The 14718-nt window shown below is 42.5% G+C and overlaps 1 protein-coding gene across 3 annotated transcripts in view; it reads left to right on the forward strand.

The window, feature by feature from the left end:
- The window catches only part of LOC137617050 (myosin heavy chain kinase C), a 47426-nt gene that overhangs the window by 21566 nt on the left and 11142 nt on the right, over positions 1-14718 (forward strand). For 2 of the 3 annotated variants that reach the window (XM_068346897.1, XM_068346898.1), the window contains exon 3: positions 3360-3473. The exons of the other annotated variant lie outside the window; for it this stretch is intronic. In XM_068346897.1, the coding sequence (XP_068202998.1) occupies positions 3360-3473 (114 nt within the window). The remainder of the gene's footprint in view (positions 1-3359; positions 3474-14718) is intronic. 3 annotated transcript variants of the gene reach the window in all.

A 14718-nucleotide genomic window follows, 5' to 3' on the forward strand; every position in this document is an offset into this window, starting at 1 on the left:
GCAAGTTTAAAGTAGGTCGTGTCACTATAGGGCTAGTTTATAGTAGGTCATGTTATTAGAGGGCAAGTTTAAAGTAGGTCATGCCATTAGAGGGCAAGTTTATAGTAGGTCATGCTATTAGATGGTAAGTTTAAAGTAGGTCGTGCCATTAGAGGGAAAGTTTAAAGTAGGTCATGTCATTAGAGAGGCAAGTTTAAAGTAGGTCATGCTATTAGATGGTTAGTTTAAAGTAGGTCATGCTATTAGAGGGCAAGTTTAGAGTAGGTCATGCTATTAGATGGTAAGTTTAAAGTAGGTCGTGCCGTTAGAGGGCACGTTTATAGTAGGTCATGCCATTAGAGGGCAAGTTTAAAGTAGGTCATGCCATTAGAGGACAAGTTTAAGGTAGGTCATGCTATTACAGGGCAAGTTTAGAGTAGGTCATGCAATTAGATGGTAAGTCTAATGTAGGTCATGCTATTAAAGGGAAAGTTTAGAATAGGTCGTGCCATTGGAAGGCAAGTTTAAAATAGGTCATGCCATTAGAGAGGCAAGTTTAAAGTAGGTCATGCCAGTAAATTGGCAAAGCAAATGAAAGTCATTCCAAGAGATGGCAAGGTTAAGTCATGCCAGAAGTTGGGATGGTTAAAAGTGGTTTTGCCAATAGACATTTGGTTGAGTTGTCATGCCAGGAGCTTATAAGGTTATTGCAGGTAGTGGAAGTAAACAGGGTTATATTATGTCATGCCAGTAGACAATATTGTTATTGTAGGTTATACTAGTAGACAAATGGTTATAATAGACCATTTCAGTAGATAATATGGTTATAAAAGGTCATGCTAGTAGACAATATGGTTATAATAGATCATGCCAGTAGACAATAGGGTTATTAAAAGTCATAATAGTAGGCAATAGGATTAAAAGTTATTTTGACAGCAGACAATAGGTTTATATTAGGTTATACCAGTAGACATTGTTGCTATAATAGGCAATGTTAGTAGATAATGGGGGTCTTGATAGTTTATGTCAGTAGACAATTGGATTAAGATTGGCAATTCTTGTAAAACATAGGGTTATGATAGGCTATTTAAAAGGACATGCCAGTAGACTGTAGTGTTATCATAGGTTATACAACTATAAAGTAGGTTTGTAAACGGACATGCCAGTAGATAGTAGGGATATAATAGGTTATATTAGTAGAAAGTAGTGTTATAAAAGAACATGCCAGTAAACAGTAAGGTCATAATAGGTTATACTAGTAGACAGTAGGGTTATAACAGGACATAGCAGTTGACAATGGGGTTATAACGGGTCATTTCACTAGAAAATAGGGTTATAATAGACCATGCCAGTAGAAGGCAAGTTTGAATTAACCTATATGAACAGAGTGCTAGGTTAAACAGCCAAGCCAGTTGACGGATAGGCTATAATGTCAGACCAGTAGACCAGAAGGTTAGAATAAGGCATGCTATTAATTCATTTATATCCTCAACCTTTAGCAAGACTTAATATTTCTGTAGTTTTGCGTAAATGACTTGAAATGAATTTTCTATGTGGTATGTTAGAAATAATTCCAGTTTAATTGAGATAACACTAGTTTTGTAACATTTAAAATTCAATTTTTAGTTAGTTTTGCGTCATTTTGATTCTAAATAACTGATATGATTTCTTTCATGGATATAAGTTATATTTGCTCCACAATGTTCGCATATGCTAACATGACCTATGACTATGGAATTACGAATAATTTCTTGATTTTTCATCATTCACTTTCATTATATTCACCAAGTCTCATTATTCATGGATTATTGTAAAGTAGGATACACCAGGTCGATCTCAGTACTGGAGTTTTAAGTCATTTTGAATACTCAAGTTTCATCAGTGGTTTTTTTAGTTTTGATAGAATCCAGTCGTAGATAAAACTGCAGTTTAGTTCTTCCCTTTTGTTTGGGTATTGTGATATGCACCGAATAAAAATGGCCATAACTTCGGTTTAAAGGCCGCTCATGAATGGCAGAGGCAATGGACATTGACATTACCCTATCAAGCAAGACAGTGCCCTAGAGACTGACCATAATATGATCAGCGCCCAAGCCCCCTCTTTACCCAAGCTAGGACCAAGGATATCCAGGCAATGGCTACTGATGACTCAGCAGATAGATCTATAGGTTCCCTCAAATCCCCATCCTTAGCTCACAAGGATGGTGAGGTTATAGCGACCAAAGGAACTAACGAGTTTGAGCGGGACTCTAACCACAGTCTGGCGTTCATCAATTAGGGACGTTACCACATTGGCCACCACAACCGCTATATTCGTGTTATGTACAGTTGGACACAGGAATTCCTGGTTGTGGTGGCCTATTGGTAACATCTCTGCTTGATGATTGCCAGACTGGGGTTCAAGTCCTGCTCAAACTCGTTAGTTCTTTTGGTCCCTGCAACCTCGCCATCCATATGAGCTAAGGGTGGTAGGTTTGGGGGAGCCTACAGATTACCTACTGAGTTATCAGCAGCCATTACCTGGTCCTCCCTGGTATTAGTTTGGATGGAGCCTGGCTTGGGTGCTGATCAGATGTATTTATGGTCAGGCTCAAGGGCACTGACCTGCTTCCTAGGGCAATGTCACTGTCCCTTGCCTCTGACATTCATGAGCGGCCTTTAAACTTTTAAATTTCCTCAGAGGAGGTGAGTAACCGAACAGATAGTGCAATAAGGGTGTGATAGGATGTACTTAATCAAAATGAGATGTGGCCGAAATTCCTGTGTCCAACTGTACCAGAGTACGCATACAACACTCACGAGAGAGAGAGAGAGAGAGAGAGAGAGAGAGAGAGAGAGAGAGAGAGAGAGTATTGCTCATTGCTTTGAATGTACTTTTGGATGGTATTAATTTTAGCTGATAAAGGCATAGAAGAACAGATGATAGACAAGACTATAATTATATACTCGCAGTAGTGCTCTTTTAGCTCGGAAAACTTTCCTGCTATCTGATTGGTTAGAATTATCTCGTCCAACCAATCGGCGATCAGGAAACTTTTCCAGTTAAAAGGGCACCCCTGCGAGCGAGTCGGTGCAAATCTGCCTCACTAAAATGAATTGGCTATAGTATTTAAAAACGTATTTAAGTTTCCCCGTATATTTGAATCAGCCCCGAAAGTTGAATAAATTATAAGAGTTACATTTCCTTAAAAAAATAAAAAAAAAATGAGCTGCTACGTCCTTTAAAAATGCCCGATTTTTCCAATATAAAGTTAAGGAAAAACTGGAATACAAATAAATGAATATTATGATACCAAAAAAATTATAACTAATTATGAATATGAATAATAATTTACAATAAAACGATGCAATGCTTTTTGATAAAAGGACGATGTTTGCAGTACGTGAGGCCTAAGAAGCTAGAGGGCATTGGGCCTGTACCCGGCAGTGACATTGAGAGCCTCATTCTTCATGGGGACAGGGTCTTCATCTGTTCAGATGCTGGCAAGGTCAAGGTACGTTGAGAGAGAGAGAGAGAGAGAGAGAGAGAGAGAGAGAGAGAGAGAGAGATTATATCTGAAAATTTTGGACGTTCTGATATTTTTGCATGGCTTCAAAAATCTTATTTGTGCGTTACACAGAGAGAGAGAGAGAGAGAGAGAGAGAGAGAGAGAGAGTTGTATCTGACAGAATTTTGGACGACCTGATATTTTTGTGTATGGCTTCAAAGATTTTATTTTTGCGTTGCAGAGAGAGAGAGAGAGAGAGAGAGAGAGAGAGAGAGAGAGTTATATCTGACAGACTTTGGGAGGACCTGATATTTTTGCTTGACTTCAAAATTTTATTAGTGCATTACACATAAACACACACATACACACACAGAGAGAGAGAGAGAGAGAGAGAGAGAGAGAGAGAGAGAGAGAGATCACCCTCGTCGACTCCTTTCGCTTTCTTGTAATGACTCCGTGTATCTTCTATTCATTCCCTGTGGTCTTCTTCCTACACTAGTAATAAATCCCTGGGTTTAGTTATAAAGTCCAATGTGTCCTCTATATTGTCACCCAATTTACCAGATTGAAATCTGGCATTAAGAATTTTAGACGATAGAATAGACGTGGATTTATATATATATATATATATATATATATACATACATACATTGTGATGAATCGTTGAAACTCCCCTTTGAATAAAAATAAATCGAAATTTCAAAATAGTCTCTACTAGACAATATTAAATGACCAAGTCATAGTAATAATCCCCTTAGTAAAAAGCCTCAAATTAACCCCCCCCCCTCAGCGAGCCAATGGCAATATTGTCCGTATCCTGATTGTGAGAAACGATGCGTTTATTACTCATCAGAGACAACAAATTGGATTTGCCTCCCACCGCCGCTGGGGCTCCAAGCCATCCCTTCTTGCTTTGTTGATTCCGCCCGGATTATTGAATGATCAAGATGCAAAGGCAGAGAGAAGGTCTTGTTTCGATCTTATTTTAGGTTCTTTGGGATGTTCCAATGCAGGGCGTATGGATACGCTATTATGGGATATAATGGTTATGTTGTATAATAGGATGTAGTAATGTCCTGTATACATATGCAACTGGATGTCTTAATATAATACTTACTTGGTACATGACACGTCAAAGGTGACGGCTAGATATTTAGGTAGATATGTACAAGCACTCCGTCTTATCAATGTATGACTACTCCCTCCTTCCCAAACCCGAGGGATGGGGAGAGCTGAGCGTGCCCGATATATATATATATATATATATATATATATGCATATATATGTATATATATACAGTATATATATGTATATATATATATATATATATATATATATATATATATATATATATGTATGTATACATATATACACACACACGTATATATATATATATATATATATATATATATATGTGTGTGTGTGTGTGTGTGTGTATATATGTATACATATACATATGTATATGTATATATATATATATATATATATATATATATATATATATATATATATATATACACACACACACATATCAACAGGCCGGGAGGAGAAATGAAACGAAAAACTGACCAAGCACTTTCGTGTTATTATCAGACACTTGATCTCTATTATATAGGGGAAATGTACATGCAAGGATATCCTAATGCAATACTCATAGACACGCTTGGATGTCCTAATATTGTGCATTTACACATGTTATTTTTTTTTCGTTTTTTTTTTGTTACGAGGAGCCTATAAGATATTTTACAAATACCTTTAATGTCCAAATTGATGTCCGAGCAAGAATGGGTTGTATGATAATTGGGTATTTGTGGATGTGTATGTGGATGTGCCATGACATGTGTATGTTTATACGTTTAGACATGGATAAACAATGTTTATGTGTAGGCTTTAGATTGTGAGTAGAAACGTTCCATCTCGTGTCTCAGCTTTACATTATCAAAACATTTTATCTTTCGAAATTTATCACGAATGACATTGGTAGGCTTCAAAAGGAAAATATAATGTATTTCAGCCAAAAGATAACTTAATATATACATAAATATTTTATTTAAATTTGCAAATCATTGTGAAAAATGAACTGTATAAAAAGTACCAATAATATTAAAGCTAGGATTTAAAGTTGTGATGTTTTTATAGGTTATAGTTACGAGATTAACCCGATTGGAAGAGAGGCAATTTTCCTGTTAACTAACACACTTACTCTATAATTACATTACCTGGCAAAATATGACGATACCTTGCAAATATAATAACACTATTAAACTGTATTTTCTGGATAATGTCCTCAGGATGTCACTGCGTTTTTCCATCATTCATCGGAGATAGATTTTTGTTGTTTGAAGTAATCCACTTGAATTAATTGTGCTTTGAATTATGTATTAATTGCTATGTATAACTTTGACCCTCCACTACAAGGCTGATACCCATTTTCAAATTCAGTTTCTTCCTTCCCACCTTTATCCCTACATTAAAGGGTCGGTTGCCTGATATTTCCTCTCCAATGCCTTTTATCAAAGGCATCCTCTTCCACCAAATATCTCCTCTCCATATCATCCTTCACATTATCTCCCTATCTACCTTTATCCCTACATTAAGGGGTCGGTTGCCTGCTGCGTCCTCTCCAATGCCTTCTATCAAAGGCATCCTCTTCCACCAAATATCTTCTCTCCATATCATCCTTCACATTATCCCTACATTAAGGGGTTGGTTGCCTGATGCACCCTCTCCAATGCCTTCTATCAAAGGCATCCTCTTCCACCAACATCTTATCTCCATATCATCCTTCACCTTATCCCGCCATCTAATTCTCTGCCTCCCTCTCAATCATTCCCCCTTAACAGGTTCCTCCCAAGCCCTCCTCAATCCCTCCCCACCATCCATCCTCAACACATGACCATACCATCTCAGTTGTGACACTCTTATCACCTCTGTAATTATTACTATTCCTGCCATTCTTATTTCATCATATTCCAATCTTTCTAGTAGTGATATTACTATAATCCCCCTAAACATTCTCAACTCTGTTCTCTCTATGTTGCTTCCTAATGTCTGTTCATATTGCGGGCACTAGGCACTCTTAAGAGAAGAAACCTGTTTATTTTCAATATTTCGTCTTGGGTACTTCTTTTTAGTATAGCCTTTCCTCCTTTCCTGTAACTTGTTTTGATCTTATTAAATAAATAAAAATTGGTGTTAAGAATTATATTATCAAGGAGCTAAGGGAATTTATATGATGTGCATAAATTCTACCCATTAACATTATTTAGAAGACTGGATTAAAACTAAAGGAAACTAGGAAATAGTTTCTTTGATACTGAGTAGTAAGCACCACAGTCTCTTTGATACTGAGTAGTAAGCACCACAGTCTCTTTGATACTGAGTAGTAAGCACCACAGTCTCTTTGATACTGAGTAGTAAGCACCACAGTCTCTTTGATACTGAGTAGTAAGCACCACAGTCTCTTTGATACTGAGTAGTGAGAGCCACGGTCTCTTTGATACTGAATAGTGAGAGCCAAAGTCTATTTGATACTGAACAGTGAGAGCCAGTCTCTTTTTATGATACTGAATAGTAAGAGCCACAGTCTATTTGATACTGAGTAGTAAGAGTGACAGTCTCTTTGATACTGAGTATTGAGACCCACAGTCTTTGAGTCTTTGATACTGAGTAGGCTAGTAAGAGCCAAAGCCTCCTTGATACCGAGTAGTACAAACCACAGTCTCTTTAACACTAAGTAGTAAGAGCCACAGTCTCTTTGATACTGAGTATTAAGAGCAACAGTCTCTCTGATACTGAGTAGTAAGAGCCACAGGTTCTTTGATACTGAGAAGTAAGAGCCACTGTCTCTTTGATACTGAGTAGTGAGAGCCACAGTCTCTTTGATATTGAGTAGTAAGAGCCACAGTCTCTTTGATACTGAATAGTAAGAGCCACAGCCTCTTTGATACTGAGTAGTGAGACCCACAGTCTTTGATACTGAGTAGGCTAGTAAGAGCCAAAGCCTCCTTGATACTGAGTAGTAAGAGCCACAGCCTCTTTGATACTGAATGGTGAGACCCACAGTCTTTGATACTGAGTTGGCTAGTAAGAGCCAAAGCCTCCTTGATACTGAGTAGTAAGAGCCACATTCTCTTTTATATTGAGTATTAAGAGCCAAGTCTCTGATACTGAGTTGTAAAAGCCCTCTCTTTGCTACTGAGCAGTAAGAGGCACGGTCTCTTTGATACTGAGAAGTAAGAGCCACAGTCTCTTTGATACTGAGTAGTAAAAGCCACTTTCACTTTGATATTAAATTAAGGAAGGGCCACAGTCTCTTTGATACATATAAAGTATTAAGGTCAATAGCATCCTTGAAACTCAAAAACATTGGTTTTATTGAAGGACCATGTAAATTTTCTTATTTCAGGAGGTCGTAAATGTGAAGATATTTCGGAAGTTTATTTTATAGTTGTACACATTACGAATGTGTTTTTGGGTAAGAGTTATCAAGCAACATCCAAAAGATCAGTTCGTGGAAGTTTATAACATTGGTAATGGAAACAGGTCGCCAGAGGGAGATTTCGGCTGCATAAAGTAGTTCGTAAATACAGAAAACTCCTTTCTCAAGTGTAAGGCCTACTTGACTGTGCTTATATACTAAGTTAGAATTTGCTAGGAAACAATATGTTTTATTATATATTGTATAATATATTGCTTACTAAAATTTGTTATTTTGCCCATTCATTTTTAATTATTACAGGAAACCTTTAGGCATCTAGAAAATCAATATATGTACTTTGTTAATTAGAACTGCAAATATGTTATTTTTATTAATAAAATAAATTTTTGAATATACTTACCCGATAATCATGTAGCTGTCAACTCCGTTGCCCGACAGAATTCTATGGAGGGATACGCCAGCTATCACAATACTAGAAGGGGGTGTACTTACCAGCGCCACCTGTGGCCAGGTACTCAATCATTTGTTGTTGACACCTCCTCAATTATTCCTCGGTCCACTGGTTCTCTCTGGGGAGGAAAGGGAGGGTCGATTAAATCATGATTATCGGGTAAGTATATTCAAAAATTTATTTTATTAATAAAAATAACATTTTTCAATATTAAACTTACCCGATAATCATGTAGCTGATTCACACCCAGGGAGGTGGGTGAAAACCAGTGTACATGATTAAAGGATAGCTAAGTATCCCAAATTTCATATAACAGTTATCTCAAATAACAATGAAATAATAAGTACCTGGTAAGGAAGTCGAATAGAACCGTTACTCTGCCTTTTATTTAAAGTTCGTCTTCCTTACTGAGCGCAGCGTTCCTCTTGGAGGCTGAATCAACCCAAAGGTGCCAAAGTACAAGGGGTTGCAACCCTACTAAAGGACCTCTACCAAACCTTTAACCCAGGCGCTTCTCAAGAATGAATAGACCACCCGCCAAATCCAAGGATGCGGAAGGCTTCTTAGCCTACCGTAACAACCATAAAAACAACAATAAAAGTATTCAAGAGAAAGGTTAAAAAGGTTATGGGATTAAGGGAATGTAGTGGCTGAGCCCTCACCTACTACTGCACTCGCTGCTACGAATGGTCCCAGGGTGTAGCAGTTCTCGTAAAGAGACTGGACATCTTTCAGATAAAATGATGCAAACACTGACTTGCTCCTCCAATAGGTTGCATCCATAATGCTCTGCAGAGAACAGTTTTTATTAAAGGCCAACGAAGTAGCTACAGCTCTTACTTCGTGGGTCCTTACCTTCAGCAATGCAAGGTCTTCCTCCTTTAAGTGAGAATGTGCTTCTCTGATCAGAAGCCTTATATAGTACGAAAGCCCATTCTTGGACATGGGTCTCGAGGGTTTCTTGATGGCACACCATAAGGCTTCTGACTGTCCTCGAATAAGTTTAGACCTCTTCAGATAATATTTGAGAGCTCTGACAGGGCAAAGAACTCTCTCTAGTTCGTTACCTACCATGTTGGAGAGGCTAGGTATTTCGAACGATCTAGGCCAAGGACGTGAAGGAAGCTCGTTCTTTGCTAGGAATCCAAGCTGAAAAGAACATGTAGCTGATTCGGTTGTGAAACCAATGTTCTTGCTGAAGGCATGAACCTCACTGACTCTCTTAGCTGTTGCAAGGCAAACGAGAAAAGCAGTCTTGAGGGTAAGATCCTTGAAGGAAGCTGACTGGAGAGGTTCGAACCTAGATGTCATAAGGAACCTTAAGACTACGTCTAGATTCCAGCCTGGAGTGGAAAGACGACGTTCTTTAGACGTCTCAAAAGACTTGAGAATGTCTTGAAGGTCCTTGTTGGAAGACAGGTCCAAACCCCTGTGGCGGAGGACTGAGGCCAACATGCTCCTATACCCTTTAATCGTAGATGTTGAAAGGGATCTCTCATTCCTAAGATGAAGAAGGAAGTCAGCTATTTGGATCACAGAGGTATTGGTAGAGGATATTGAATTGGCTCTACACCAGCTTCAGAAGACCTCCCACTTAGACTGGTAGACTCTACGAGTGGAAATTCTTCTAGCTCTGGCAATCGCACTGGCTGCCTCCTTCGAAAAGCCTCTAGCTCTAGCGAATCTTTCGACAGTCTGAAGGCAGTCAGTCGAAGAGCGTGGAGGTTTGGGTGCAACCTGTCTACGTGTGGTTGACGTAGAAGGTCCACTCTTAGAGGTAGAGTCCTGGGGAAGTCGACTAGCCATTGAAGTACCTCTGTGTACCATTCTCTTGCAGGCCAAAGGGGAGCAACCAGCGTCAGCCGTGTCCCTTCGTGCGAGACTAATTTCTGCAGAACTTTGTTTATAATCTTGAACGGAGGGAATGCGTACAGGTCGAGATGGGACCAGTTCAGAAGAAAAGCATCTACATGAACCGCTGCAGGGTCTGGAACAGGGGAACAATAAAGCGGAAGTCTCTTGGTGATGGAGGTGGCAAACAGGTCTATGGTAGGTTGACCCCACAAGGTCCAAAGTCTGTTGCACACACTCTTGTGGAGGGTCCATTCCGTGGGAATGACCTGATTCCTTCTGCTGAGGCGATCCGCTGAAACATTCATATCGCCCTGGATGAACCTCGTGACCAGTGTGAGGTTTAGTCCTCTTGACCAAATGAGGAGGTCCCTTGCGATCTCGTAAAGGCTCCTCGAATGGGTCCCTCCTTGCTTGGAGATGTAAGCCAAGGCTGTGGTGTTGTCTGAATTCACCTCCACCACTTTGCCTAGCAGGAGGGACTTGAGGTTCAACAGGGCAAGATGAACCGCTAACAGTTCCTTGCAGTTGATGTGGAGTAATCCTTGTTCCTTGTTCCATACTCCTGAGCATTCCCGTCCGTCCAAGGTCGCACCCCAGCCCGAGTCCGATGCATCCGAGAAGAGATGAAGATGGGGGGTCTGGATGGCCAATGATAGACCCTCCTTGAGAAGAAGATTGTGCTTCCACCACTGGAGAGTGGTCTTCATCTCTTGGTTGATAGGGATAGAGACTGCTTCTAGAGTCGAGCCCTTGTCCCAATGAGCTGCAAGATGGAATTGAAGAGGGCGGAGGTGGAGTCTCCCTAGCTCGACAAACAGGGCCAGAGATGAGAGGGTCCCTGTGAGACTCATCCACTGTCTCACTGAGCAATTGCTCCTCTTCAGCATGCTCATGATGCACTCTAGGGCTTGGTTTATCCTGGGGGCCGATGGAAAAGCCCGAAAATCCCGACTCTGAATCTCCATTCCCAGGTACACAATGGATTGGGAGGGAATGAGTTGAGATTTCTCTATATTGACTAATAGACCTAGGTCTCTGATTAGATCTAAAGTCCAAGAGAGGTTCTCCAGACAACGACGACTCGTGGAGGCTCTCAACAGCCAGTCGTCTAGGTAGAGGGAGGCTCTGATGTTCGATAAGTGCAGGAATTTCGCTACATTCCTCATCAGATGAGTAAAGACCATAGGAGCTGTGCTTAGGCCAAAACACAGGGCTTGGAACTGATAGACAACCTTTCCGAAAACGAATCTCAGGAAAGGTTGGGAGTCTGGATGAATGGGAACGTGAAAGTATGCATCTTTCAAGTCCAAGGAGACCATCCAGTCCTCCTGTCTGACCGCTGCTAAGACCGACTTGGTCGTCTCCATTGTGAACGTCTGCTTGGTGACATACTCGTTGAGAGAGCTGACGTCCAGCACCGGTCTCCAACCTCCTGTCTTTTTGGCCACAAGAAAGAGACGGTTGTAGAAGCCCGGGGATTGATGGTCCCGGACTATAACCACTGCCTTCTTCTGCACAAGTAGCGACACCTCCTGTTGCAATGCTAGCCTCTTGTCCTCTTCTTTGTAGTTGGGAGAGAGGTTGATGGGCGATGTGGTCAGAGGCGGTTTGAGGCAGAATGGAATCCTGTAACCGTACCTCAGCCAACTGACAGACTGTGCGTCTGCACCTCTCTTCTCCCAGGCTTGCCAGAAGATCTTGAGTCTGGCTCCTACTGTTGTCTGGAGAATCTGAGAGTCAGTGCTTTCCCTTAGATGTCCTGGGTCCTTTCCTAGACTTGCCCCTGTGAGAGTCTGGACGGGAGCTTCCTCGGCTGGGGGCTCTACCACGAAAGGGCGGTATGAACCTAGTGGCCGGGGTATCAGCCACTGGGGAGCGATAAGTCTTGGGGACAGAGGTGGTAACCTTAGACTTACGAGCCGATGAGGCTACAAGATCGTGCGTGTCCTTCTGTATCAGGGCAGCCGACAAGTCCTTAACTAGCTCCTCGGGAAAGAGGAACTTTGAGAGTGGAGCAAAAAGGAGCTGTGACCGCTGGCACGGTGTAATGCTGGCTGAGAGGAAGGTACACAGTTGTTCCCTTTTCTTCAACACCCCTGATACAAATAACGACGCTAGCTCACCCGATCCATCCCTGATAGCCTTATCCATGCAGGACATAATTAGCATGGCAGAGTCTTTGTCCGCAGGAGATGTTTTCTTGCTGAGGGCTCCCAGGCACCAGTCGAGAAAGTTGAACATTTCGAAAGCTCTGAACAACCCTTTCAGAAGATGATCCAGGTCTGAGAAGGTCCAACAAACCTTCGAGCGTCTCATCGCAGTCCTCCTAGGCGAGTCCACCAGACTTGAGAAGTCAGCCTGGGCAGAGGCAGGAACTCCCAAGCCTGGTGCTTCCCCTGTGGCATACCAAACGCAACCTTTCGAAGCGAGCTTCGTTGGAGGGAACATGAAGGAAGTCTTGCCCAGGTGTTGTTTAGACTGAAGCCACTCCCCTAAGGTCCTTAAGGCCCTCTTGGAGGATCTAGCTAGGACAAGCTTAGTATAGCTCGACTTAGCTTGTTGTACGCCTAGCGAAAACTCAGATGGAGGAGAGCGGGGAACAGCAGAGACGAAGTGGTCAGGGTAAAGCTCCCTGAGTAGAGCCAAGACCTTTCTAAAATCAACAGACAATGGAGAAAGCTTAGACTCCTCCACGTCTGATGAGGGATCAAGATGTGCCTCCTCATCATCCGACACTTCATCAGCAGAAGGTAGCGAAGCAAAAGGACCAGAATGCTGAACCGCAGAGTCAGAACGGGTAGGAACAATAACAGAGGTTTCCTCAACTTGAGGGAAAACCTGAGGTTCAGACTGCATAGGCTGAACAACAGTCGGAGCAGAAGGCAGGTGCATGGGTGAAGGAGGTTGACTCCTAGCAAGAGTTGCACCCAAGGCTTGCACAAGCTGAGCGGAGGACGGAGGCGGAGTAGTCCGTTCCTGTTCCTGAGAGATGAGTGGAGCATGAGAAGGTTGAGGCTGCGCAGAACAAGGTAAAGTTCTAGCAAGCTGAGGCTCCTGAGGCGCAAGTCCATGGTGTAGATGAGCTTGCCTAGATGAGGGTTGAACTTGGTGCAGCGTTGGTTGAGCAGACAGACTCACGGAGGGGAGAGGTTGTTGTACCCCAACCGAGAGTTGCACCACTGGTGGAGCAGCAAGGGGAGGAGGAGGAAGAGTGTAACTCTCCTGATCCCAAAGCAAGGGTTGCCTTAAAGAAGGCTGAGGCTGAACAACACTGTGAACAGCAAACTCCGAAAGTGGTTCAACATCGTACGCCTGGCAGAAGGTGCTGCGACCAGGCGGAGCAGGTGCAGGCTGGGCGAGCACAGGCGGAGCAGGTGCAGGCTGGGCGAGCACAGGCGGAGCGAGAACAGGTGGAGGGAGTGCAGGCGGTGCAACACTTTCAGCCCGACACTCACGCATCAAGTCCGAAAGCTGAACTTGCATGGACTGAAGCAGGGTCCACTTGGGGTCGGCAGAAACGATAACAGACTGAGGTAAAGTCACAGTCGGGGTCTGTATAGGCAGAACCTTACTCCTCTTGGGCGGAGTACAGTCGACCGATGACAGAGGCGAGTCGGAGCTGAGCCAATGACTACAACCTGGCTGAGCACTCGCTGACTGAACTCTACGTTTAAGCGGTCTCGAGACCTGAGACCAACGTTTCTTCCCTGCATGAAGATCAGCGGACGAGAAGACGGGCTCAATCGTCTGCAGGTGGGAGTGACGGTCTAAGGAAGACACGCCCGCAACCACCGAGGATAATTCTGTGCGCCTAACAAGGCCTGTCGAACCCTTAAGCCCTTCGACATTGCTTCTCCCCTGGGCATGGGAGCTTGCAAGAGGTCCCGGACTGGGAGAACGACTGGCTCGCACAGAAAAATCCTCACGCACCACACTGGCACCACTAGCACTTGGCACTGCACAGACACTAGCACTCGTCACAGCACTGGCACTATTTCCACCCACTGCACTCTTGACCTTCAGTTCTTTAACCTCGGCCATCAGAGACTTATGGTCACTTACCACTGATTCTACTTTATCTCCTAAAGCCTGAATAGCACGCAAAACAGTTGACATATCAGGCGGAGGGCACACAGTAGGTTCGGGGGTAGCCACTACAGGGGTAGGAAAAGGTAGGGGATCATGAGGTGAGGAAAACATAGAAGAGTGAGAAGAACTTCTCCTAACTCTAGTTCTCTCTAACTTGGATGAATATTTTAAAAGACGTACAAAATCCAATTCCGAAAGTCCGGCGCACTCCTCACACCGATTTTCTAATAGACAGGGCCTGTCCCTACAGTCAGAACAAGCGGTGTGAGGATCTACCGAGACCTTCGGAATACGCCTATTGCAAGACCTACATCGTCTATGGGAGGGAGCTTGCGAAACGTCAGACATCTTGTTTCAAAGAGTAAGTCAAAGGGTGATCCAAAAACAAGCAAAAATTCATTAACCGTTAATCAGTA

The sequence above is a fragment of the Palaemon carinicauda genome, chromosome 23 (assembly GCF_036898095.1).
Source record: "Palaemon carinicauda isolate YSFRI2023 chromosome 23, ASM3689809v2, whole genome shotgun sequence".
Classification (NCBI taxonomy): domain Eukaryota; kingdom Metazoa; phylum Arthropoda; class Malacostraca; order Decapoda; family Palaemonidae; genus Palaemon; species Palaemon carinicauda.